The 27,198-nt window shown below is 41.5% G+C and overlaps 1 protein-coding gene across 1 annotated transcript in view; it reads right to left on the bottom strand.

Moving 5' to 3' along the window:
• The window catches only part of SLC35F4 (solute carrier family 35 member F4), a 229,206-nt gene extending 205,681 nt beyond the window's left edge, over nucleotides 1-23,525 (bottom strand). Inside the window, exon 1 of the mRNA XM_027571591.1 lies at nucleotides 23,423-23,525. Coding sequence (XP_027427392.1) covers nucleotides 23,423-23,525 — 103 coding nt within the window. The remainder of the gene's footprint in view (nucleotides 1-23,422) is intronic.
• Nucleotides 23,526-27,198: the final 3,673 nt, after the last annotated feature.

The raw sequence follows: 27,198 nt of genomic DNA, 5'->3' as shown, positions 1-27,198 counted from the left end.
TAACTACTTGTTGAGCACCTATCACCCATAATACACCCATTATACAGCTACCCATAAGTTCTCTAAATTAATACCCAGATAAGAACACAGGGGGCTTAGCTTAATTATTTTGTTCAAGGTCAGTCCAGAAATATCCAGATGCAAAAGACAGATGTGGCTCCTTACCTCCAGGGCTTACAGTCTAGCATCTTCAGAGCTCATAATTTGACGGGCTGAATTTATATCCCAACTCCCAAGACCAGATTCATCACTTTCGAGTACTTCTCTGTTCCTGTCCATCTCCCAACTAGGTTAAATATTAGAAAACCTCAGCTTCAGTTTTTGTGTAGGATAGATGGCGGGGATTCTTGACCCAGCCTGCACATCACAATCACCTGTTGGGCTTTTTAAAAATACACATGCCCTGGACCCAGTCCCAAAGACCTGAACTGGGGATCCTCATCACAACCAGAGTTAAGAAGTTCATAGATACTGAATAGTTCAAAATATGCCTCAAAACTTATTACCTAAGATCTAAACGAAATCCCCATTGTTGCAAATGGGAAGGTTTTATTCTTTTTGGTGGCTGAGTAATAACCCATTGTATAAATATATACCACATCTTCTTTATCCATTTATCCATCGATGGACATTTGGGATCCTTCCATATTTTGGCTATTGTGAACATGGCTGCTATTAACATTGGGGTGCATGTGCCCCTTTGAATCACTATTTTGTATCCTTTGGATAAATACGACATGAATGGAACTAGAGTGTATTATGCTAAACAAATAAGTCGGTCAGAGAAAGACAAATACCATATGATTTCACTCAGATGTGGAATTTAAGAAACAAAACTGATGAACATAGAGGAAGGGTAAGGAAAAATAAAATAAGATAAAAACAGAGAGAGAGGCAAAGCATAACAGACTCTTGACTTTAAGGAACAAACAGGGCTGCTGGAGGGGAGGTGGGTGGGGGGATGGGGTAATTGGGTGACGGGCATTAAGGAAGGCACTTGGTATAATGAGCACTGGGTATTATATGCAACTGATGAATCACTAAACTCTACCCCTGAAACTAATAATACACTATCTGTTAACTAACTTGAATTTACACTAAAAATAAATAATAAATAAATGAAATCCACACATGCCCACTTTATTCCACTCTCTTACAAACAATCCAGATGAATGATCTAATAATGGTGCTAATGATAATAACATTACTAGCTACCTTTTACTGAGTGCCTACTCTGCCTCTAGGCACTGTTATTTTTTTTTTTACACGTGTTATCTGACTTAATTCTCACAAAATCCCAAGAGGAAAAAACTTTTAATATTCTTATTTCCAAAATCATAAAGTTAGACAGAAGAGCTGGAATTCACACCCAAGAATGTATTGATCCAAAATAAATGCTCTTTTAGCCACTTCACTACACTGCTTTCCAAAACTAATGGTATTTATCTATCCACTGAATATCTAATCAAGCGCCATCTATATGCCAGGTATTGTGTCCTTAATTGCATACAGCATAAATCAATACTCCCTCACTCCAAGGTAACAGTATATTTACTCAAAGCTCCAATGGATAAAATTTGTCATTGGGACTATACAAAATAAGCTGAAAATAGAATGAACAACAAGCTTTGTTACCCAGTAACTTAACAAGATAAAGATTTCACTATCAGGCAATCTTTCTCCAGGAAATTGGGTTTTCCTGGGGAAGAAAAAATAAAGTATAAGCTATGGTTAGCACAAATGAGGCTTTAATGGACTTTGACTCTGATTCCCACAGGTTTAGGCTTTCAAAATCTGAGTCCTGCTCATCCTCATTCATTCCCAGGAACTAAAGGTTAACCATCTGATCACCTCATTAGGAATCCCCAGAGAGAAACCCTATTCACATTAAGACCACCTGAGCATCACTTGATATTATTTTTCAATATGCTGCTATGGAATATCCAAACACCCTCAAAGAATGAATGTTTGCAAAAATGCAAGTCATGTATTCCTTTCCTTCCTGTACCTCCCATTCTTTCCCGCAGGTATGTTAATCTTTTGAGGACCATGAGTGCCACTGAGAATCTAAAGAACCTTATGAAGACTTTCAGAAGCAGACATAGTCCCTGCACATATCTTTAAATTAAGAATCTCTCATCTAAGCAACTCTTCCATTTGTTCTTTTTCTATTCAATTTTTTAAAAATTAAATGCTATTTCTGGCACCGGGGGTGTTTGATAAGCAAGAGAGAAATGCTCCTCGTCCCAATGGAGCTCATCTACAATCTAGCAGTCTTATTACTAAGTTTTGAAAAAGAAAATATATAATAAACCATATTATCAATTAACAGAAGTGCATAAACCATGAATGACTAGCTGTACAAGTATGGCTAATACCTGGACAACAGCTGGAATGCAGGGCAAAGCAGGAGATCAAGGGAAGCTTAACCCCCAGCTGATGGGAAACAACCCAAGAAAGTGAGAAGTTTGTGTAGTCTGGAAAATCTGGCACTAGGTAGTGGAGAACAGAATAGGAGTGTACTAGGTTCACTGGCAGATCTCCAGTCCTAAAGAAGACATGGGTCAAGTTTTAAGGCAAAGCATCAGTCTCTAGAGTACAAGGCAGAAAACAAAACAAGGATTGAGGCAGTGGAGTCTTAGAAACCCAGACCCATTCAGTGACACTGGCATATGGAAGGGACTTGGTCAAAAGGAAACAGTCAAGACTCCATACTTAGAATAGGCCCATGATCAGAATGAGACTCACAGGGCACTGAACCTGGGAGCCACCAGCCTACTGCTTGTCAGTTCCATCTAGTCCCCAGTCTCCCAAAGCCAGAGGACTGGTGCCAGGGCCCATGGCAAAGGGCAAATCTACAGGTGAGGGTCAAATAGCTAAATCCAGCTGTGGATATTATAAATCTATAGGGACTAGAAGCCAAAACATCATTACAAGTAGTAACTGTGTCTCACAAGATAGCTCCCATTATCTTGGAATTCTTAGATGTGATTCTACGGAAAAAAAATGTTGGAAACTAGAATATGAATTCGGTTAAATACTTGGAAATGTCTGTCTACTGAACGTCAAGCATCTTGGTATTTAGAAATTACATAAGGCAGATATTTGGAATACCAAGTTATTGTTGTGCTCTAATCAGATTTTGGCAATAATAATGTTCTATTTTCTGGTTAATGCAAATTCTTCACAATAGGTAATTCTATGTACTGTAGTAGTTCTCTCATTCCTCTCTCTGCAATGCTGGGCTATACACTGCTTATTCGGAGAGTGTGGGGAAAGGTAGAAAAATAGCCAAGCTAAAAATGATGAGCAACTAACATGGCTGATGGCTTGTCCAGACCATTAATAAAAATTACAAAACATGTTTCCTTCACTTTTTACATATATGGGTTCACAGCAGGGCATTCTGAAACAGGGCAGAGAGTCAAGCCAGCTAAACCTGAAAGGGGCAAGATGAAAGGACCTGAAAAGAGCACTCCTTGCTGAGTGCTGGACATATTCTATTGGCTCTTCACCCTGTTATATGGCCTGGACACTGAGCTATGTGCTCTACCACTGCGGGATCCGGTGCTCCTTGGCTCCAATGATGTTCAGACAGTGGAGAGCACCCATCAGCAGGAGATGGGAGGGAGGAGAATGACTTCAAGATTTGTGTACCCCAGCTCCCTCCCTTAAGGTCATTACAAGTTGTAGAGCCCTTCCATTCAACACTGGTGCTGTCACGTGGCATTCTTCACATAGCCACCCCCCTCTCCCCATGTTCCAGGACCTGTTCCCTGCCCTTGCACTGTCACAACCCACTCCCCCAGCCCTGAGGCTCCTAATGCTTTCAGTTTCCCTACACCTTACCCATCCCTCCTCTGATTGTCCAAAATGAGTGTGTATCAGTTTCCTGCCAGGACCCAGACTGAATATCATCATTCCACAGCCACCCCTCCAGTGGACCTGGGGTTGGCGGCAGGGGCTGGGGGGCGGCAGTGGGGGCTGGGGTTATGTGACTTCTGCTGGCAATACTATTTGAGTTCGTGTTAAAAAGTTCCAGTCCTGGGTGCAAGGGAAAGAGGTCTGTTATTTCTACTTCACCAAGCATCCTGAGGGCAGAGCCAAATTTCACCCTCCCCCTGAATCAGGTCAATGAGTTGAGAGATTTTGGTTTCTGGGTATCATGAAGAACAAATAATCAACTCACCTAAGCCAGCAGTAATTCCCCAAAATAGAGCTACCAAGAGAAAGACCTAAAAGGTTGGAGTAGAAAGGGTTTGAAGTTCAGGTTTTTCTCAATTGTTTAAAAAAAGTTAAAAACTGAATTCGTATTCTTCACTTGCCAGATTCTCAAAAGACTTAGAATATGATATTCTTACAACGTACTCCAAACTACAAAACAATTTCAATAGCTCTGCAGGATATTAAAACTTCCTGGTAGCTTCTCATAAATTCAGTTTTTCGTTTTGGTTTCCATCAAGTAGTCAGAAACTTTATGTTCAACTCTTATTGAAGATAAGAATAGGTTACCCATTAAGCATAAATAGCACTGATTTAACATTTTTAAAAACCCACTGACCCTATTAATGCACAGCTGAGAACCTCAGCAGGGCCTGTCTAAAGATATTCATCTAGAAATGTTGGAAACCAAGTATGGTTTACCTACAATGGAGCTGAATCTAATGATGCTTAAATCCCACCACTCTTGAATTTCCAAGGCCGTTGATAGAGATCTGCATCAAATCTTGGCAGAAGACTCAGTAATGTAAATAACAAAGGGTGAGACTATAGACCAATAGAGTCAATATCAAAGTAGTATTGGACTTTTTTTCTGAAAAGGACAACAGCAACACCAGTATCAACGTTCCAGTGATTTAAGCTATAACTAGAGAAATCTCATTAGATATTAGAACAAGCGTTGACAACTAAGATGTATGGTCAAAATTCCACAAATACTGTTCTCAGGTACCCTGCCATGCACAAATGACCCAAAATGCAGACATCTATACTTCGCCACAGGAATAGACAAGGTCTTCTCCTTCCATCCCCTTAATAAGGCTTCTCTTTTTTTTAACTTGTGGATGCAAGAAATAAAGAATCTTCAAGAGGAAAATCTGCTTTCTGAGAGCAAGTTTTCCTCAGTGTGACTATAAACATAGGCTTTCAAATATCCAGGTAAAATCTTGAGGAAGTCAGGTGGGGCTTAAGGTGGGGGTGGGGGGTGTCAGACTCTTCTTGTCTCTCCGCTGCCTTTCTTCTCTCTTTCTCTAGAAAAGGAGATTCCAGATACCAGTTGGGCCTTGGTAGAAGTATCTCGGTCTCCCTTTCTCTTCCTCTCTCCCTCCCTCCCTCCCTCCCTCCCTCTCTCTCTCTCTCTCTCTCTCTCTCTCACACACACACACACACACACACACACACACACACACACGGCCTGATTCTTAAGGCCATCTTGATAGATCCTCCTCTTTTCAAAAAGAGCCTTCAGGTGCCGCATCCATCTGAGGTAAAATTCAAACTTGGAGGAGAGGGAGAGGCCCTGATTCAGTCCTAAGAGCAAGCCCTTGACCAAGGCTGTGCATTGCAAGTTACAAGCACTGCTAAAAACGAAGTAGAAGTGTATTATCTTCTTCCATGACTTCAGGAGGAGATGGAAGAGCTGAGTCATAGGAAGATAAGAATTTTACAATTTTGACTTCTTGTTACTCTCTCTAGTAGAGAGTATGGCTATGGGAAGCAGACAGGTCTGGGCTCAAACTCTAGCCCTGATTTCTGGTAGCTGTACCCTGGAGCGAGGTAACCCCTCAGCCTCCATTTCCGCATCTGTAACATAGTGATAATAACATCCCCTTCACAGAAAGGCTGTGAGTTTTCATGAAATCTTATATTCTGTTGCCTTGTAAAGTGTTAAAATGCCACACGACTGTCAGATAGTGGTAGTAGCACTATTCAGGATTCATAGCCTGAATCCTTTGTGTGCTAGGATAAGTTAAAGCCCCTGCTATTTCTTTCAAAGTGCTCATTTTAAGTCTCATAAACATTTCATCTTTACTCCGTCTTCAAAGATTACTCTGCACAAAGTTCAGCCTTACATCTGTTACAATTCACCAGGGCTGTGCAGAGTACATATGTGGGTATAATTTTCCATTAAATGTCACAAGATAACTTTTAAGTTATAGCATATGCTGAGATTCCCATTCCTGCTTTTTGTCCCTAACAAGCTTTCATGGGTCAGAGGTTAGGTGTGCTTGGTGTTTTATGTGCACGAGCTTTAAACAAGATAGAATCCATAAGCAAGTACGTTAGACACACTGCCTCCATTTTCCATCCCTTATCAAATTACCAAACCTGAATTGGAAAGGGTACCCAAGTCCAAAGTCAAGCATATCCTCTCCCTCCTTTCTGCTTCCTTTCTGAGAGTCAGACTTAAGTCCAGGGGACCTACCATGAAATTCTACACTCTCAGCAAGTATAATAAGAATGTAACACAAGTCAAGATGAGTAATAAGGCCATTGAAGACAACTTTATTAAAAGCCACACAAGGGACTGAGAATGCAATTAACAACATCTGGTGTGGCCTTTGGTTGTCTAATAAGCGTAATTGTGTCATCTTCTCTGAAACAGGTGAGCCAGTATTTAGAAAGGAAAAAAACATGTCTGGGAGCATGTTATTCAGAAGATCTGCTTCAATTCGAATTCAGCTGCATCGCCATCAGAATAATCTCCCAAAGGGAAGGGAATTAGATGTCATCATAAGAAGATTCATCTGACTCATTCTGAACTCCTCCCCAGGATGAAGGTCCCACAGATTCCAAACCTTGCTCTCCATCCCATGCTTCATAAACCTAATGGGCTTCCTTCCACATGAGTAAATTTCCGTATTCTGTATGGAGCTGTATCAAGTTACAGCGCCCACTTCCTCTCATTCAGTCCTACAAACACTATAGGCAGCCCCCACAGGCCTCCGAGTGAAACCGCACCTGTCCTTCGAAGATTCCAGCCCTAGTAACAGGAGAGTTTTCACTGCATTCTAGCCTAAGGTGCAAAGTCACTGAGAACAAAGTTCCTGAGAGTCTTTGGTGGATTTTTCCCTGAAATTCATTTGTCCGTACAACTTATAGATTGGACCCACTACAAATATACACGAGATCACGTGCTAAGATTTTAGTAGTCAAGAGTTTTTCCTGAATTTACATAGCTAAAGGAAAAGAATATTTGAAAAACCTCAAACCAAACCATGAGTTCTTAACAATGGTTTTCACCCCATGCTTTCAGAGCCCAGAAATGCATCAGAGTAGATGCAACGTAGCAGGGGGCTATAGAGAGTGAGTGGGAGCACACACTACAGGCCTCAATCCATATCCTCTTCAGTCGCCAAAATGACTCCACAGAGAGGAGAGGATGTGGATACTCAGCCTGTGCTGAGAGAAAGAAAAAGAGAGAGAGAGAGACAGAGAATTCCAGTGTCTGAGTAGTCACTGCTACCTCATGTGTGTTCGCTCTGCAGACTGGTATTGGCCGGGAACTGTTACCAGTCTGGGGCCAGATAAATATGGAAACTGAGAGTAAACATTGAGAAAGCCTTATAGCAAGTTGACATTGCTATGATCTTTCAGCATGATTATTTTTTCTATTAGTTCATTTTTATTGATTTTGCAAGAGTTTCAATCTATAGTGAGTTGGAAATTTAAAAATACAAACTGGTTCTTTACCGCAGATAATTTGAGAAGTCATGTTCTAAACCTATGTTCATAGCCTTGTCCACTGGACTCTCCTGGTGAGCATTAAAAAGTATTGATGCCTGGGTCTTAATCCCAGAGAATCTGCTTTAATTGGAATGTAATGCAGCCTTGGCATTGGGATAGTCTTTAGAACTCCCAGTTGCAAAGTATTTGGGAACCACTTTCCTCATACTGGTAAGGGATTAGGGGATATGCTTAGGGGTTAATGAGCTAGGAACACACAAAAGTAATTATTTACCTTATTTATGTTATTTTGAGAATTTAGAAAATATTTTTAAGTTGTAATTCAATGTTTATTAAAAATAAGAGTAAAACGGACTGGAATGCTATGGTATCTAGTCATGTTATACACAATATTTAATGTAAACTTTTTATTGTACTATAACAGCCGTACAGAAAATTACACAGACTTGAAGTGTGCTGCTTGATGGTATTTTCCTAAGGTAAACACGTCTGTGAAACCAAAATTCAGATCAAGAAGCAGATCGTGCACAATGATGTTTGACCCCATGTTATGACATCTAAAATAGCTTCCCACTGGGGGGAAATCAAGATAATATACTCTGCTATGAATATGACATTTATCTTAGTTTACAGTAGATCTAGTTTAAGTTTGTAGATTTCAAAGAATAGAAATAGAAAGGACAATGGTACTCCTCATAAGGATGGCAGGTTGAACACACACGTCTTTCTTTGTTCACTCAGGAAATTCCACTGAAATGACCATAAGTGAATTTCTTAAAGGCATAAATCTGCAGAATCAAGAGCAAAGGTAAGAACAATGTTTTAGAAGCTAGAAAGTAGTAAATGACTTTACAGGCCTGAGGAAACTAAAACCTAAACTGAGGGTAGAGGAAAGTAGATATTAGTCCATTTACAACACAGAACTGTCCTAAGTTACGAGCTACCCCTATTAGAGGGATACTAGTGAGGCTAAAATCAATAGCCTTGGTTAAATCTGTTTAAGCCTGATGGCTTCTTAATTCCCACCCCTCACTCTGTACAGCATTTGACTCTGCCTCCCTTAACTCTACCAAAGGCCAGAGCTTTATTCTCTGGAGAGGCCCAAACAGGAGTCTAAGAGGACACCAAGCATGGCTGAATAATGGGCTACCATACCAAAATCATGGAGGAATTAAGTGACTGTATGCACACTCCTCACTGAGATGCCCAAGCTTCTTTCCTACTTGATTCCCAAAATATTAGCAGCCAGTCAAGAGATTAGAAAAGCCTTCTATGATCCAAAGGAACAGATCTTAAGAAAACGATTTTGAATGTTCCCAAGGAAACAGCACAGCTATTTGAAATAAAATCATAAAAGACAAGCCCCAGTCCGGAGACGAGTCTCCATAGGTCTTTCTTTCATTTCTGAAGATCTTGTGCAGAACCTGACAGCTTTTTTTTCTGGACTACTTTTTCAAGCCCCTGTATAACAGTGAAGAGTTTGGAAGGTAGAGATAATGTCTCCCTCTAGAACGGAACGCAGGCTTGTTTGCAAACATCTCCCTCTGAAGCAAAGCCTGGGTAGGTTCGCTTACAGGCCATTATAAATCATTGGGACTTCCTAAGCTGAGGAGCCTTCAGCTGTGACACAAACCTACTACAATAGTGAGGATCCACCTTGCTTTGCTCCATCTCATCCCTGTGGAACTTGGGGAGCAAGGGGAACCATGGCAAGCATGAAGCTCCCGCTGCTTGCTGGACTATGAGTAATAAAGTCCTTTGTCTCTGACCCAGGAATTTCCTGTCTTCTGCTAGCATCCACAAAATTGCAACAGACTGACTTGTTAGCTTGCAAGTGGCATAAGACCCTTCATGGTTCTTGCCCTCCTCAACCACCCCCACAGATTCCAAATAGCTTTGGAGCCCTCCATTGCAGAACATAAGCAGATAAACAAAAATCACAAAATTTCAAGTATATTGGCTAACAATAATAAAAACTTATTAAGAAGTAACCTGGAAAAAGCAGCCCATTGAAAAGAAGAAAACAAACAAAAAACACATTAGTAATATCCTCAGGCAATAAGAGAAGCTATCATATTTATAAAATAACAAGATGCCATATTTTTAAAAGAAATATTAGGAAAACAAAATAAAGTTATTACAACTTTAAATGAAACTTTAAGTAAAAACAAAAGTTAATAAAAGAGTTTTAAAATGAAGTCAAGAAAATGTCCTGCAAAGTACAACACACCAACAGATGGAATACAGTAGAATCTGGGTACTGCATTACCACATAAGCCATTAAGTCAGCCGCCCCACCTCCCAACTTCCTGCTCTCAAAGAAAATAAATTTCCTTACTGCTTAAGCCAATATAAGTTGAATTTTCTTGCAACCAAATGCATCCTGGGAAGACCTTGGGAACCAGTGTGCTTTGGAAAAGGATAAACCGGTTTGTGGTCTGTAGCAGGGGATAAAAATGGAAGCGGTGCCCTTATCAAATAAAGTCTTCTCCCCAAGCTGTTTATTTGCCACAATTTTGCTGCAAACGTTGGAGATACCAGCAGCTATGCTATTTCCCTCTAGCAAATAACTATTTGTCTCACAATGCTTCCCACTCCTGATTTTTCTGTTATATGAATATGAATATCATCTAAGGACAATGCCCATCCTGCAAGCTTTTTAGGAAACACGAAAGGTTGCAATGTCAAACAAACTATACCTGGGGAGAAAAGGAGGTTGTGCTGCTTTGGTGATAAAAGAAGTTTGCTTACTAGTATAACTTGCTGCCTTACATATCAGCATATAGTAGTATCCAAAATACTGTCAAGGATCCCACAGGAAACCTTGTCTAGTGCCTTAAAAGGCAATTGCATCAAAACCAGTAAAGAGAATGTGGAATTCTTCTTGACTACCTGGAAGCTAATGACTTTCCAGAAACCGTGACTTGAAATCTTTGAATGACATTTGGCAAGACATTTGTATCCCCTTTGAGAGAAAAGGAAAGCCCATCCTTAGAATAGTCACTTTAGTAAGGAGAAGTCCATTTTTCACTTTGCTTACTTTATAGATATAAACATGATATACTTTTTCATTGAAAGCTTTAAAGTCACTATTAGAATGCAGCTGAAAACCACAAGTTCTTTTGGAAACACAGCTCCTCGGGAAAGTAAAGGATCCAGAGTGACAACATGTCATAAAATTTCAGTGCAGAGAAAGGATCTGGGAGTATCTAGATCCACTGCAGGATGTATTTGAAAGCTAATTATGCTTAGACAACCTTAAAATTGAAACACAAATTCATCATCCTTTCTTTGCTATCAAAGACAGCATGGATGATACAGATCTCGCCTCAAAAATGACCTCATTGACTTGAGTGCAAATTAAATGATGATTCCCATGCCTAAAACCACTCCAAAATTTCCACTTCTTATTCAATCCAGGTGACAAGAGCTTTCTCACTAAAATTCACTTTTGAATAAAACTGAAGTCCATTCTTACTTTAGTTAACAAATTTGAACTATTTCAATTATTCCAGACATTACCATTAAATTTTGTACACATTCTCATAAAATAGAAAAACAGATACAACTCATCAGAATTATCATCTTTATAGCCTATTCCGGTGAAGTAATAAATTTCCAGTGTAATCAAATAAGCTGCATGAAAATGTTTTGTGCATACGTCTATTTGGAGGGAGAGGCGGTAATTTATAGCTTTATCTAGATTTTCAAAGATTTCTGCGTCCCCCAAAATGTTAAAAAGTAGAAACACTAACAACTACCATTCTATGCTATGGAGTAGTCCTTTAAGATACTATGTAATTACCATGTCAAGTTAGAGGTCATTTCTAACATGAATTTAATCCAATATCACCTTGTAAACTAGTTGTTAAGTTTTCAAATGTGATCTGACCCAAGCCCTAAAAAATTGACCAGGAAATTCCTATAAAATTGAAACTATCTTTCCAAGTTTGATGCCTTAGAAGCCTACTTAAGAAACATGACAACTGAATGCAATGGGCCGGACCAGATCCTGGACCAGAAAGAGAACCTTAATGGAAAAACTGGTGAAATCCAAATAAAGCCTGGAGTTTAATTAACAATAATGTACCAATATTGGTTTCTTAGTTTGGACAAATTTACACTGGTCATATAAAGTGATAATAATGGCAAAAGTGGGTGAGGGACATACAGGAATTCTTTGTATTATCTTAGCAACTTTTCTGTAAATTGAACAATGTATCAAATAAAAAGTTGATTTTTTTTTTTTGCAAAAACTCTACTTGAAATTGTTAACAAGCCTCGATCACACATTCAAAAAATATTTATGGAGTGCACAGGCACTGTTCTGTGTGCTGGGTACATGGTGAACAAAATGGATCCATCCCTTTCCTTAGGGAGCTAAGAGACTAGTGGACAGGAAGACCATTAAACAGTCACAGCAATCAACATAAATTGTAACTGCAGTTTGTAGTAAGTGCTGTAAAGGAAAAGTACAGAGGAGAGAGGTGCAAAGCTAGAAAGGTCTCTCTGATGCAGTGGCAGTTAAGGTGAGACAGGAGGGATGGCTAGGAGCCAGTCAGGTAGGAGCACCAGGAGGGGGGAAGAGCATGTTCATCAGCCAGGAGGAAAGGAAGGGCCAGGAGCACTTGCGACTGCGCACAAAGCATGATCAGGTCATTCTATCAGGGAAGAGTGTTGCTATCTGAAGAAGTGGACCCCACAGGAACTTCCTTGTAGGCTGGGTTTAAGTTTTTATGGTTTTCCAAAGAGATATGGAAAGCCACTAAAAACTTTAACCAGAGGAATGATCCAATTAATGCTTTTGAAAGATCATGATGGCTGTGGACTAAAAAGGAGCATGACAAGAAGCTCCTGTTTGAGTACTCACATTAAAAAAAAAAAAATTAAGGAGAAATAAAAAGTTCTCAGCTTCAAATATATTTGTTCTAAAAAGTCCCTGGTAAATAATAATGTCATCTTAGATGTATATATTGCTTCTTTAGAACCTGCCACCATAAGTCTTGCAGGGAAGATGGTGTTCCAAAGGGCTCCCAAATCACTCGATCTGGGTCTTCAGAAGGACTATGATTCAACATAGATATGAACAAAAACACAAGATAGATACCAAAGTCATATGACTTAGAGCTTAGCAAGGTATCAGCAGCAAAAATCTGCAGCTCTTACCTCCTTAGGAATCTTAGCTTTCACAAGAGATAAAGAATTCTTAGTCTGTCTGGTTTTTAAGACCACAAAACCACTATTGATACCTCACTAGTGCCATCTTGGCATTAGCCCAGGACTAAATATAGAAAATTCCAGACTGCAGAAAAGTGTAATTTTCAATGCCTGTTTAAAATATACAGTGTTAAACATCATCTTCAGTTACTATACCTTGAGCCTGAAGGAACTGGTGTGTTGCCCTATCTGACCTAGAAAATCAAATATGTTTTCCAAACTTGATGTAAGCAGTTGCACTTCAATAAAACTTAATAAGTAGTCTGCAGTACTGGCTGGGTACTTTAAAATAGAAGTCCCTAGGTACTTATACTCTCAACAGACACTTGGATTTCCTTAGTTTGTAGGAATATAGTATCTATGACCTCACTAAATATTATCGAGATGGGGCGCCTGGGTGGCTCAGTCATTAAGTGTCTGCCTTCGGCTCAGGTCATGATCCCAGGATCCTGGGATCGAGCCCTGCATCGGGCTCCCTGCTCCACGGGGAGCCTGCTTCTCCCTCTCTCCCTCCCCCTGCCTGTGTTCCCTCTGTGTCTCTCCCTGTCAAATAAATAAATAAATAAAATCTTAATAAATAAATAAGTATTATCAAGATATACTCTAAAAACAATCAGAACCAGAAGAAAGAAAAGATTGGCTCTTGATTGAAGCCTACGATTTGATATATAAAAAAAAACTTTCTTATGCAAAACTCTGTGAACCAAATAATATTAAGTTGACTGTCCAGTCAATTGCCCCTCTTCTCTGGAAACAACATTTTCCCCTGCGGTCAAAAAGGTTACTTACACGAGAGAGTTTCTGGCAGCATGATTGCATCACTTGACCCTGCCCCAAACCATCACAGTCAATAGAATCAAGAGTGTGCACTTGACACAGATTGGGCCAACGCATCCCACTCTCCGGGAATCTGGATTTAGAAGTAAGAGATTCTTGCTCAGTCTGTCTGCTCTCTTGAATAGAGGACACATAAACACCGGGACTGCTGGTAGAGGCTATTTTCAACCATTTGGACAAGGAAATTGAGAAAGCCAGCCTGCAGGAAGAGACAAGAATGGAGAACGTGTGCCAGAAAAAGAGATGAAAGTCAGAGAAAGAGGGCTTCCTGTTTTCCCTATCACACGCCAGGACCTGCTGCTAGCTTATCCCACCTTATCCCTGCCCCCCCAAATCTGGGGGACACTCCTGGCCTCCTTTCAATCACCGTTTTTCTAGAGCCAGCTCAAATGGAATCCTGTAACTAGAAACCAAACAAGCCCTCATGAACACTCCAGGTCTCTCCATTTTATTTAGTCTCAAACAACTGAGAGCCAGCTTGCACAAAATTTTTAAGGCAAGCTCTCTGAAAGGAGAATCTAATTCCAGCCTCTCAGAGCAGATAAAATGCAACAAAATTACAAAATGCTTATCCTAAAATGTTAAGCAGAAGAGAAACAGGGCACAAAATTGTGTGTATATCAGAATTATGACTACACTATAGTTTATATTTGTCAAAATTCAAGAAGTGAAGCCCTATACACATTAGGAGGAAAGGAAATTAGCCAAAATAACAGCAGTTGGGTTAGGGTGATGAGGTTATTTTCTGTTTTCTCTATATCCTTCTGGGTCTGTAAATAATTAAACACTTTATAACTTAAAAAAATTAACTCCAAAGATTATGTAGAAATATGTAATGTGTTTATAACATAATGATGCATTTTTTAGAGTAGAACATAAAATACTCTGTTATGTTTACTGCTACATAAATAGCCCAAAAAGGAACTGTCCCTTTAAGACTCCGCAAATTAAAGAAACAGTGCAACTTCCAACAGACTAGTTCCAAATTAATCCTCAGCCTTCACTTCCTCTTCACCTGGTGGCCCTCCCAATCCTGTAACCCTACTCAGCCCCATCCCATGCTACCCATCTTCAAATGGGATTCCACGCTTCCCCTCCCCCATTCCCTGGTCCCTATTCTCCCACACCCCTGGCACCCCTCTACACTCCCTTCTACTTTGAGGTCTGCATATCTGTATCTCCAGACATGCAGACCCATCCTGTCACTCATAGGCCCTAGATTTGTCTCCTCTCTTTTAGATCAACCCACTGGGAATAACCTCATCACAAATGACCTCCAACCCATTTTAAACTATTTTTAGGGGCAATCCAGGTAAGCGTTACATACTGCCCCTTTTGATCATAGCATCAAACAAGCCAGAAATGGATAAGGAATGGAAGGCAATGTCCAATAATAAAAATACACTATGAACTTGGATAATCTATAAATTATCTTTAACATTGCTAGAACGCAACTTCCAATAACAATTCAAAATACAACACTTGATATGGAAGGAAAAAAAGTGGTAAGTCACTTATTCACCCAGGAAAAACGGAGCAAGGCTCTCTGATGACGAAACCAATTCTACCGGTTTCCTCCATAATCATTAACAGCTTCCATATATTGAACTGGGCATTGTGCCAGACATTCGGGATACATTATCTTACATAATTCTCCAATGACCTGTGAAACAACTATTATTATTCCCATTTTACAAGAACAAAATTGTTGACCTGAAGAGTTAAGTTACTTGTGCAAGTTTTTTTTTTTTTAATATTTATTTATTTATTTATTAGAAAGAGACAGAGAGCAGGGGGAGGAGCAGAGGGAGAGAATTTTCAAACAGACTCCCCACGGAGTGTGGAGCCCCATCCCAAGACCCCGAGATCATGAACCAAGCCAAAACCAAAGGTCCAACCCTCAATCTACTGACACACCCATGCGCCCCATTATTTGCACAAGTTTAAAGGCTAAGAAGTAGCAGAGCAGGATCCTGTGGTCTTTGCATTAGACCTGAAGGCCCCAAACAGGCCTTAGATAGACTTTCCAGAGAAAGTATATCTGTGAATTACTTTATACTTTATGATGTTAAACCCACGTGTTAGCTATTAGTAGTAGTATTTTATAATACAAATACCCAATTTACATGTAAATTTATAGTTTGAATGAAAAATACATGCCAAAAGAAGCACTGCAGAAATGACCACGTTATCCAACGTTAGTAAACATACACAGTGATATTCAGTATCAACATAGCCCTTATACATTACAGTTAAAAACTGTGTTACAAAAACTTCTCAATACTACATATCAATGGTAATTATTTTTAACTGTTTACAAAACACTACCTATCACATACAAAGAAGCATAAAGCTTATTATCAGGCTAAAACAGAATACGAACTGGGAGAAATATTTATTGCGTTTCACTAATAAGAGACAATTTTATAACTTACTCCATTAGAGTGGAGTAACATTACAATTTTATAACATTACATCAGTTAGAGTGCGTAAATGTTATATATTATACCATGAAGACCAATGGCAACCACTTCAAAAGAGGGTGGGGGAAGGACCACATTGTATCTCTTATAATTCTAGTAACTTGTACTACTGTGTATTAAAAAAGAAAAAAAAAGCCTTTCCCTCCATTCAAGCACAGAAAACGAGATGAAGAAAATAAGAAGGATGAAAATGCAGAAGTTATAACCACAAAGGTAAAGTGATCACAAAATACCATTTGGGGTATTTTCATTCTCTGAATAGGCACATCTATTCATAGCTGGTGTATTTTTTCTGTGCCTCCAATTGCTACCATCATGCACTTTCTTTTTCTGTGTGAAAATAATTAACTCTCCCATTTCTTCAAAGGAAACTATAATTATACTATAATCATTCATTCACTAGTACAATAAACTTTATTGAGCACCCAGAATGTACTAGACACTACCTAAGAGGAAAATAAATAAATAAAGTCAGTCCGTGCCCTCCCCAAGCTCTGTGGGTGAGACAGCCTTGTGTAAAGTAAACAGCCGAAAATAGTGTGCTCAATGCTGGAGCAGAGGTGAGTACACAGTATTAGGGGCGCACAGAGGGAGGATTAACCCAGCCTGGAGCAATCAGGAAGCTTTACAGAAGACAGGACGTTTAAACTCAGCCTTTAAAGATAAATAGGAGCTTTCCAAAGAGTGATGAAGGAGACACAGGGAGAGGAACCATCTGGCCAGAGTGTAAAAAGGCACTGAGGAGAAGAGCATGGAGACAATGATGTTATCAAAACAATGAGCTCCTTGATGAGACTATGCCCAGGGTTTGTGAAGTCCATGTCGGCTATGAAATTAAAAAACAAACAAACAACAAAACTGGGCTAAAAATCCAACAACTTAAGTAGATTAAGGTGCTTGAATATATGGAAGACTGTGAATACATTACATTTATTAAAAATATAGAGACCAATGAGAGAAATGTTCAGTATGAAATAAAAAGAATTTGCACATGTCTATGGATATAAAAAAGCCTGAAAGGATAGTGTTAACCAAAATGTTAATACTAATCACCTCTGGGTGATAGAATTATGAGTAATTTTGTTCTAATCTCTCTTTGCTTCTCTGCCTTCCAGGTTTTCTGCATTAAGCATGCTTTACTTTGGCAATTAGTGGGGGAAATGTGTGCTAAAATAGAACAATGTAAGCTGGGCTCAGATTGTGGCATGCTAAGGAGTTTGGACTTTATGCCACAGAAAAGGAAGATTTATTCCAGGCATTTGATCAAGGATGGGAGATGAACCGATTTGCATTTTAGGGAATTAAACGCTGTTAAGGTGTGCATACTGGATTAGAAGGGTTTGAGGCTGGAGGAAAGATGTGATGAATAAAACTAAAGCAGTGCCAGTAGGGATGGAAAACACATATTTGGGGAAGAACAGGTAGGACTTCTTAACTGAATACAGGGTTAAAAAAAAAAAAAAGGTAGAGGTTTGAGGATAACTCCAGGTTTCCAGGCAATTGGTTAGATAGATATTGGAAGCTAAAAAGCACAATAAGAAGGAAAAGGCATATTTTAAGGACAGGCTGATGAATTTAGTTTTATGTGTGACATGCCAACAGGACATTCAGGTAGGAATTCTAGGAGGAAATCTGAAATGGACTCAGAAAAGAGGAAAAGAAGTCCTAGATATACGGACTCATAGGAGATGGTGAAGCCGTGGGATTGAATGAGTTTGCGCAGCGAAAGTCGGGTGAGAAGAGACAGTTGAGACATGCTAAGTCTATGGCCGCTGTCGGGGACGTCAGAAAGCCAGAACCAGAGGTTGGTGGAGTTCTCTCTGGGGATGGGGTGGTCAGGGCTGGGATCAGAGCAAAAGGAAGAGACTGCACCATCACGGCTACCAACAGTAAACAACCACAGAACCTGGTCACTAATGGGGCATAGGAAAGCAAAAGGCCAACAGGTGCCAAAGACACAGAATAAAGAGAGGCAACTGGTCACCATCTGAGATGGAAGGTGAGGTAGAGAGAGGCAAAGTAAGCACAGTAGCGATTACCAAGCGAGATGGTTCCACAGAGGACGGAACTTTTTTGAAAGCTGTCAAAGCTGACCTACTGCATGGCTGTCCCGAGGCAGCAACTTCTATACTCTTTTTTACAAACAAGGAAACTGATGTACACAGGGAAGGTCGTGGAGCCAGTTCCTGGCAGGTTTAAGACTAGAATTAATCTCCAAACCACTAGGGCTTAATTCACTACATATTAACATACTGCCTCCTTATGCAAACATAAAAGAGAAGGCTCACCCCAAAAATATCAATTATGGAATACAGTAAAACATAAATTGACTTCACTTAATGGAAATAACATCTTACAGCATATAGCTCTCTCTCTCTGACCACCACATCTTGTCTTCCAGCTAACTTCTGCTACCCTTTGATCTCACCGCGATTGCAATCCACTGATCCTTACCGCCTCTTTTTTCTCTGCCTTTACCTTGATTTCCTCTCCTCTCCTTACCAGTTTTAAATGCTATGGTCAGTCATTACAGTAATGCCTCCCTTGCATGCATTCACTACTCTCTTGTCCCTATTATTGTATTATACCCATTGGACAATGTGCAACTCTGGTTAAAACCTTCTCTTCACTTGCTCCATGTCTTCATTGTGTCAGTGAATACAACAACCTACTGACTGGTCTCACTTTATATTTGTGGCCAGAAGCTTGAAGTGGGCCCGGTAAGGCAGCCAGACAACCTTACTGCACTTCCCCAGTCTGTTCACTCTCCCTACTTAACTATTCACACCTTCTCTCTCCTCCAACCACTACCACCCCTCCCCCACCCTCACTCTGAGTTGATTCCTCGCTTCCTCTTTGGAGAAAACTAAAGCTACAAAAGAGAACCTCAACTGACCCCCACCATCTTGGTTACCCACCTTCCAGAACCTGCACCCACATCTTCTGCCCTACATCCATGAAATGTCCTTTGTGTTGTGCAGTAGATTCCACACCTTATCTCTCCAACATCACTCATTGTTCTTTCTCTATTGAATCACTCTCAAGTGCACGCAAACATGCTGTTCTCTTCCAATTAAAAAAAAAACAAACAACTTCTTAACCCTACTATGCCCATTTCCTCTGCTCCCCTTTGCACACACACACACACAAAAAACCCTTGAAGAACTACCTATACTCACAGTTCCAAGTCCTCTAATTTTCTCTTACACACATTTGAGTACTTTTATCCTACCTTACCTGCTCTTGCCAAGGTTCTAGTCAAGGTCACCAAAGATCCCCAGTTGCCAAATTCAGTGGTCAGTTACCAGTCTTTATTTTACTTAACTTTTCAGCAGCATGGGACTCAGCTGATCCCTTCCCCTTGAAACTCTTCACTGGCTTCCAGGGTATCACATGCTCCTGGTTTTCCTCACACCTCCCTGACCCACCCCCCCTTCTTGGTCTTCCATGGTGGTTTCTCTTCTCCCCAGCCTCTTAATGTCTGAGAGCCCCAGGGTTCAGTTCAGTCCTTGTTCCTCTTTTCTTCTCTACATAAATTCATTCCTTGGAGATTTCATCAGTCCTGGGCTTCAAATACCATCCAAATGCTGAAAAATCCCTAATTTATATCTCCAATCAGATATTTCCTCTGAATTCCAGGCTTACCCTTCATCTCCAATTACAGGTAACATTTCCAAAATATTATCCTTACCCCCCGCCCTCCCAAAGCCTCTCTACCTTGAAGCCTTCCACACTTCAGCTGTTGGCAACTCAAAGTCGGTCAAACCAGAAAGGACGGGATCATTTTTTGCTCCTCTCTCCCTCTCCCTCTCTCTCTCCCTCTCTCTCGTAGATGCCATATCCAATCCATCAGGAATCCCACTTAGCTCTAATTTCAGGTATCTGTAGAATCTGACCACCTCTTCCCACCTGTGTTACCGCTCTGGTTCCCCGGCACCATGCTCTCTCACCCAGGTTAGAGCAGTAACATACTAACTAGTCTCTCTGCTTGCACCCCCGCCTGAATAGAGCAGCCAAACTGATCCTTTTGAAAGTCAAGTCACATCACTCCTTTGTCAACACCCCCACAAAGGCTCCCCAGCCAAAGGACTGACGATGGCCTATAAGGCCCTACTTCACCTGAGCCCTGCACCCACAGTGACCTTGCCTCCAACCACTCTCCCAGCTGTTCACCCCCGCTTCAGCCACGCAGACCTCTGTGCTTTTTCTCTAGCATGCCAGACACGTTCCACCTCAGAGCCTTGTATTGGCTGTTTCCTCTGCCTGGAACATCTTCCAGATGTCCACATGTCTAACTTCTTCACATACCTCAAAGGTTTTGCCTGCTTGTGACCTCCTCAATGAAGCCTCAGCTGACGTAAAAATTGCCACAATCTCTACCCCCCCACCTCAGAATCTGTCATTCTTTTTACCCTGTTGTGGTATTTTTTAAAAGCACCGATCACCTTGAAATAGACTACATTACTTATTTGTTTGTTTGTTTGTTCACATTATTGCCTGTCTTCACCCACTGAAACTTCAGCTCTAAAAAGGAAAGCATTTTTGTCTGTTTTGTTCACAGATGTATTCCTGGCACACAGGAGGTGCTCACTTAACACTTGTTGAATGGATGAATCTATTTCTCCTACCAGGCTGTAAGTAACTCGAAGCTAGACAAATGCTTCCATCATTTCTGTACCTTGATTATTATCCTGATAATATCATCTATATTATAAATTACATATTATATGTGTAATATATATATACACCCATTTCTTTTTTTGTATCAGGCTAATAGAATTTCTTCTGGGCAAGGTACTCCTCTTCCGGATTGCCAGGGATGGCAGCACTATACATTAACAGGAGGCTGATCATTGATGCATTTTCTCAGAGGTGAGTCCCCACTTACCTCTAAAAAGGTAAATGGCATAGATACACAGAGGTCATCCTTCAGGCCTCATACATGACCAGTCAGAAAATGGGAAAGTCACCTTGTCTTCACATATTATACGTTCTTCCCCATAGCCTTTTCCTAAACATGTCCCTCCAGACTTTCCCCAAGCTGTTGCTCATTCTTGGTAACAGCTAAATCAATTGACCATATTGTACTGGTTTGCTTCAATGTGTTTGTTTACTAGTTGAAGCCTGCATTAAGGGCAGGATTATTTCATGGTGCTCGGCTGCCTGGCTCTCTTCCAGCCCTCTCCTCTCCTAGTCTCTCTTTGTGCAAAATGGCAAGCTCTTTCCAACTCTGAAAGCACGAACATCCTGAAAGTTCTTTGACGATCATGTAATTCTGTGTGCTTGTGAGATGCTGTCTTCACTGAGCTCTGTGACCTGAAGTTAGGTAAGTGCCCATCACAAATAACTATGCCAACTGTATCTCCATCCCTTTTAGCTTCAGTTACTGTCTCAGCCAACACTCTTCCCTCTTTTTGTCCTATTATTCTGCAAATGATACATGAGCAGTTATTTGACTGAGTCCGAAAAGATAATATGAACACGATTTTATCTAAAATGTCACTTTTCCAGGATTCCATTTGGTTTGTTCTTTATTAACTGAAGTTCCATTGTTATAAAAATTACAATAATAAACTACCCTGAGTCTTGTAATTTCACAGCTTCTCCATTCTCTAAGTAACCAAAAATCCCATCGTTCCTAATTAAAATATTCAAAGGTGAAATCCAAGTAATCTCCACATGGAATACTAGTGCTTCCACAGAGGTTTCTAGGGTTAAAAAAGAAACCCTTTGCCAATAGGGGAAAAAAAGAAGTTTCTGAGTCTATAGTACAAAGACTTCAAACTGCATTCCACAGTGTGTTATTTTCTTTCCAGAAAATTCTAACACTATATAATTACTTTTGTATGGAAAATGAATAATGTAAGCTTCTAAAAACAGACAGAAACCATCCAAATCAGAGAGGCCTTTCCTGAAACCAAATGAAATATTAAATGAGAAAATATCTCTATGAGAACAAAGCTCTTGGATTATTATTAAATAGAGATGGAGCATAGTGGGGGAGAAAGTTCCATGGGGGGAAAAAAGTGTTTTCTCGTCTACGTGTCAGGGTTTGTCTGCTTCTGAGAAATTGTAACATTGCTCGGACCCCAAAATGTCATCGAAAAATACCAATCAAGAAACGCATCTAGGCTCTTGCAAGGTTTCCGGTTAAAAATAACAGCAAAAAATATCAATTAAGCTCCATCTATTGCGACAGAAATGCACTGATATAGGAAAAGCGAAATCCCACCTGCATGGGAATTAAGCCGCAACTCGTCCCCCAATTCGGAGAAAAACGAGCTTCGCTCCGCTCGCTGGCTGAACTAATTCCAGCAAAGATAGCCAGTAGGTTTGTGTGTTGGGGGAAGGGGACAGAATAGAGCGCGCCTCACCGCCCTCCCCCCAAAACTGCTCCAGAAACGTGAAAGCATCTGCGCCGCACGACCTCGCTTGGCCGGGAGAAAACCGGTGCGGAACGGAGAAGCCTCCTCGGGCTCAGAAGTAGCCGCGACGTGCGGCGGGCAGCGCGGGCGCCTGGCCCTGTCGCGCCTCCCCCTTCCACCCGCCCCACCCCCAGTCGTAGGCACGGGTCTCTGAGGACCTGAGCAGGTTCTCTCTCGGCCCAGGGCGGAGGACCTCGCAAAGACATTTTAGCAGGAGTGATTCCCGCGCTGGCAACGTCTCGACAGCCCGAGTGAACAAGCCCAGGCGGCCTGCGCCGGGATCCACATCTGGCTCCGCCGGCCCCGGGCCGGCCCCACCTCCGAGCCCACCCAGCCTGCGTGCCCCGCGCCCCCGGTCCGCGGCCGGGCACCTAGCAGGGGCTTGGGGTGGGGTTGGGGGGTGGAGTGCAGCACCTAGGGCTGACTTTCCGCTAAGTAAACAGCCATGGCAGCCTTCCCCGGTCGTAGATAAGCCAGAGGTGAGCCGGCCGACGGCTGTCAGGAACGCTCACCGGGCACCCCCACCCCCCGCCCTGCGCTACCGACCCCGAGGCTGCGCCTGTTAACAAACTCCTGGGCGCAAATGGCCCGGGCCCCCGTTTTGTCTCGCGGTTCAGCACCGAGGACAACGGACATAGTTTTCGCCCCAGCGGCCCCACCGCCAGCAGGGTAGCGTTAGCTGCACAGGCAGGGCTGCAGGTGTCCGGACGGCGCGCCCTCCCGCATCCCACCCGCTCCGGCGCCCAGGAGCAAGGCAGCCCCGCGGCGTCTTACTTTTCTGGCTGGAGTAACCCGGGTAATAGCCATAGTAGCCGGTGATCCGCAGGATCCGGTCCTCGATGGTAGCCACCCCGTTGGGGGCCGCCTTGACATCCATAGAGAGCGCGGGGCAGCGGCCCCGGGCGCGGCGGGGCGGAGAGCGCAGCGCGGGGCCCGGGAGCTGGTGCAGGTGCAGCCGCCGCCGGTGCTGATGCTGCAACTCGTGCTCCCGCGCCCGGGCTCTGACTCCACCGCCCGGCGCAGCACCGGCTCCGCATCACAGCGGCGGCGGCGGCGGCGGCGGTGGAGCGGCCCCCACTCGGGCCGGCCTCTCCGTCAGCCTGGCAGCTCTCCCGCCCGCCGCCCGGCGCACTGCTGCCCAAACAGCGCCCCCTCACCTCCGACGCCCACCGCGGCCGGGGCGGGTGTGGGCGCCCCACCTGGCCGCAGACTCTCCTGGTTAACCCTTCTGCACCCCTTCCCAGAGGACTTGACATTCCCCCCCAGCCCCACCTGCCAGAAGGGATGCTCGGTCCAGGGGCGTGGGAGGAGACGAGAAGGTGAGATGGTGGCAGGGGCTCGGGGAGGAGGGGTGGAGATGGAAGAGACCCAAGCGGAACCAAGTGTTAATGTGAGAGGTGCACACTGTCGCTTGGGGAGATGACACATCGGGGGCGCCGCGGGGTCTTGGTCCACGCTTGGCGTCTACACGACCTGGGGCCAGCAGACATGCAAGCGTTCCTAGGAGTTAATCAGTTCCCGAAACTTGCCTAGACGACAGGGAGTCTTTTCTTAAAAAATGAAAAAAAAAATGAGGCCTCAGCAGGTGGTATGTGAAGTGATTGTCCAGGTATTGTGGACACAAAGACTTTAAAAGATGAAGCCCTGGAGTCTCACGGGCCCGTGTCCCGACCCTCAGCCCCCAGCGAAAACATCAAAGGTTTGGGAGACTCAGCTGCGGCACAGCATGTTTGTTTTGCCAATTTCAAATGCCCTTAGGAGAAATGATTTTCTCCTTTACTGCCAAAAACATCAGGGGGGAAGCCCTTCAAACTGTAAATATCTGGACGGATGAAAAGTTTTAGCTACAGTCTAGAGACTTTCCACCTGAGTCTAGAACGTCCCTGAAGCTCTGTGTTCAGAGTGAACACCCTCCCCTCAGGTGTGACTCTTCTGTTTTGGCAAGATACTCACCGGGTTACAATCAGTGAGCCTCGGGGATGATTCTTCCATTCGTAGTTTGTAGTCACAGCCTCCGGAAAAATAATTTTCAAAATTTCATCTCAGAAACTAGAGTGGGGGGGGATGGGAGGATGTGGGTTGGGGGTCAGTTCATCAGCTTAGAGGTCATTAGGTCCACCTTCCCCCCAGACCCAGTTGAAGATGTCCCTGCCAGATTTCACATTTCTAAAACTTAGATGGGGGGGCAAATTGACTTCAGAGCCCCCCCGGAAACTCCAAAGAACCTATCACACAGCATTCTGCCTTCAAGCATTTTCCACATTGTACTTGTGTCCTTAAGAGGGAAGAAATGTTGCAAACTTTTTAAAAGATGAATGAGATTTAAGCATATGAAAATGCAGTATTAAATTTCACAATGTGTTAAGGGTTTTCATCCAGACACAAAGCCTAGCACAGAATCCTGCGAGTGGAGTGGATCTGAAGTGATTATGGCTGGGAGGAGGGTTCATAAAGAAACCAATTTCCTCCCACACCTGCTTTCTGGGCATGGAAAGATGGAAGGATGGAAGGAACTAAAAGGTCAAAATGAACTTAAAGGAAAAAGCAACTCTGGTGCAGTGGTGAGGAGCCAAACATTTAAAGCAAAAATGGAAGGATTATGCCTTTACACTCTGCAGCCCACCCCCACCTGGAAAGTGATCTTCAGCATACTTTTGTTACTTTTATTCTTTTTCTTTTTCTTTCTGTGGCAAACATTAAAATGCATGCATTGTACATGGTAAAATGGGTTGATCACATTACTTTAAGACATTCCTTTGTTTAAAGTTTCTATAAAATGAATTTGCCTGTATTACATCATGTGTTTAATAACATCATAATGCATAGCATATTAATATATAAATGATTCAAAGAGAAACTACTCAAGCAAAAGCCTTCTAATGTAATATGAATATGCACAGACTTTAAGAAAAAGTGGTTTTGTCCTATTAATGCTTATAACTTATTTTACCATAATGTATTTAAGTTCTAAATTACACTTATTGTGTAAGTTGGTGCCTTCTTCCTAGTTTTGCTTTGTTTTCAGAAATTTCCAGAGTAGTGGTTAGAAATGTACTTAACTGAATCTCATCATTCGTACAAACAGCAAATTCAGCATAAATTTAAATAATGTAAATATTATACTCACAAGAGTCTGTTTCCTAAAAGACGTTACTTTTAAAATCTCAGACTGACCTGGAAATTAATTTTTAAAATAGCAGAGCATTTACAAATGCCTCTGTAATCATCTGTAATAGGGTAACTAAAACAGTAAATGCAAACACATGCCACCATCTTGGACACACTTTTTTTAATGGAACTGAAATTTTACAATTATAAATTGATCAACAATGAAAAGTAAATTTCTGCTAATGATAAGCACTCTTTGTTGCACATGATAACAGTTTTTTAACCTTTCAAATGCCACTTTGCGATCATTAAAACTTTATAGAAATTATTTTGAAGGGAAGAGAATTTTTAAAAACATTTTTATGTTTGCCTGCTCAGCCGACCAGTTTTCATAAACCCCAATACAAAAATTCAAATTTACAAAATGTGAAATATCAGTGTGCCTCAAATCTATTCTGAAAAAAAATGGGGAAAGGTACAATTAAACATAAGAAGACTAAAGGTAATTGTTTGATTCAAAAAATGGTTCCTCATAGTAGCCAGTTTACATAGCCAATTTCCCTATTAAGTTAAATAGTAAATTGATTTTCCGGGTAGATCATAACTCAATTTAGAAAAATTTGTTTTGTGTGCAGGAATATTTTTAATGCATTAGCACAGGGCATCTGTCTGTGATTCCAAGTGAGTTTTAATATCTGGACCATATTTATTTTGATCATCTGACCAAGTCAGATTAGGTATTTATACTGATTGAGTATACAAAACTTGACCATTTGTGTTGTAAAAAAAAAAAAATGCCATATCATTTGTAAAATAGTTTATGTGATAGTCACTTATAACTTTGTGTCTAAAGCTAAAATAAGTATACCAAGTAATAACATTAAAAACTAAGTATGATCACTGAGCATAAATTATTCAAAGATATATTCTGTCATAAAATCATTTTAAAATACCTACATCATCCTTTAAACTTTGGAAGAGTTAGTAAAATAAAATCCATGGAATCTAGTCTTCTTTACTATGATTTGAAGCTGGAGGCCAGAAAATCTGGATTTTAGTCCTCTTCCCGTGGCAGGAACAAGTCACTTCATCTTTCTGACCACCTATTCAGAATTACCAATAAAGGATGCTGAAAGAAGGGAATCCACTCTTGTGTACCCACCTCCTTGAGCTAAGAGTAACTCAGCTGTTTGGAGACCCAAGAATGTTTAAGTGTTTAATACCCAAGGGCCAATGTTGCCTTGTATAATCATCAGCACTATTTACAGATTTGACCCCAGGTAGTTTGCAGTGTTTGTGTTTAAAAGCATCTGGCATCTAGCCAACCAGGTCATAAGCACTAGCATCTGGAAAGAAAAAAATGTAGTCTTCATATTCCATTTTCAGGAAAGCTGTTTTGAGCATTTAACCACTCAGTATCTGTCTAAGAAATCAGGGCAGAG

Source organism: Zalophus californianus, chromosome 6 (genome assembly GCF_009762305.2).
Source record: "Zalophus californianus isolate mZalCal1 chromosome 6, mZalCal1.pri.v2, whole genome shotgun sequence".
Taxonomy (NCBI): Eukaryota; Metazoa; Chordata; class Mammalia; order Carnivora; family Otariidae; genus Zalophus; species Zalophus californianus.
The sequence above is the reverse complement of the archived record's forward strand: the minus strand, read 5'-3'. Positions and strand labels throughout refer to the sequence as shown.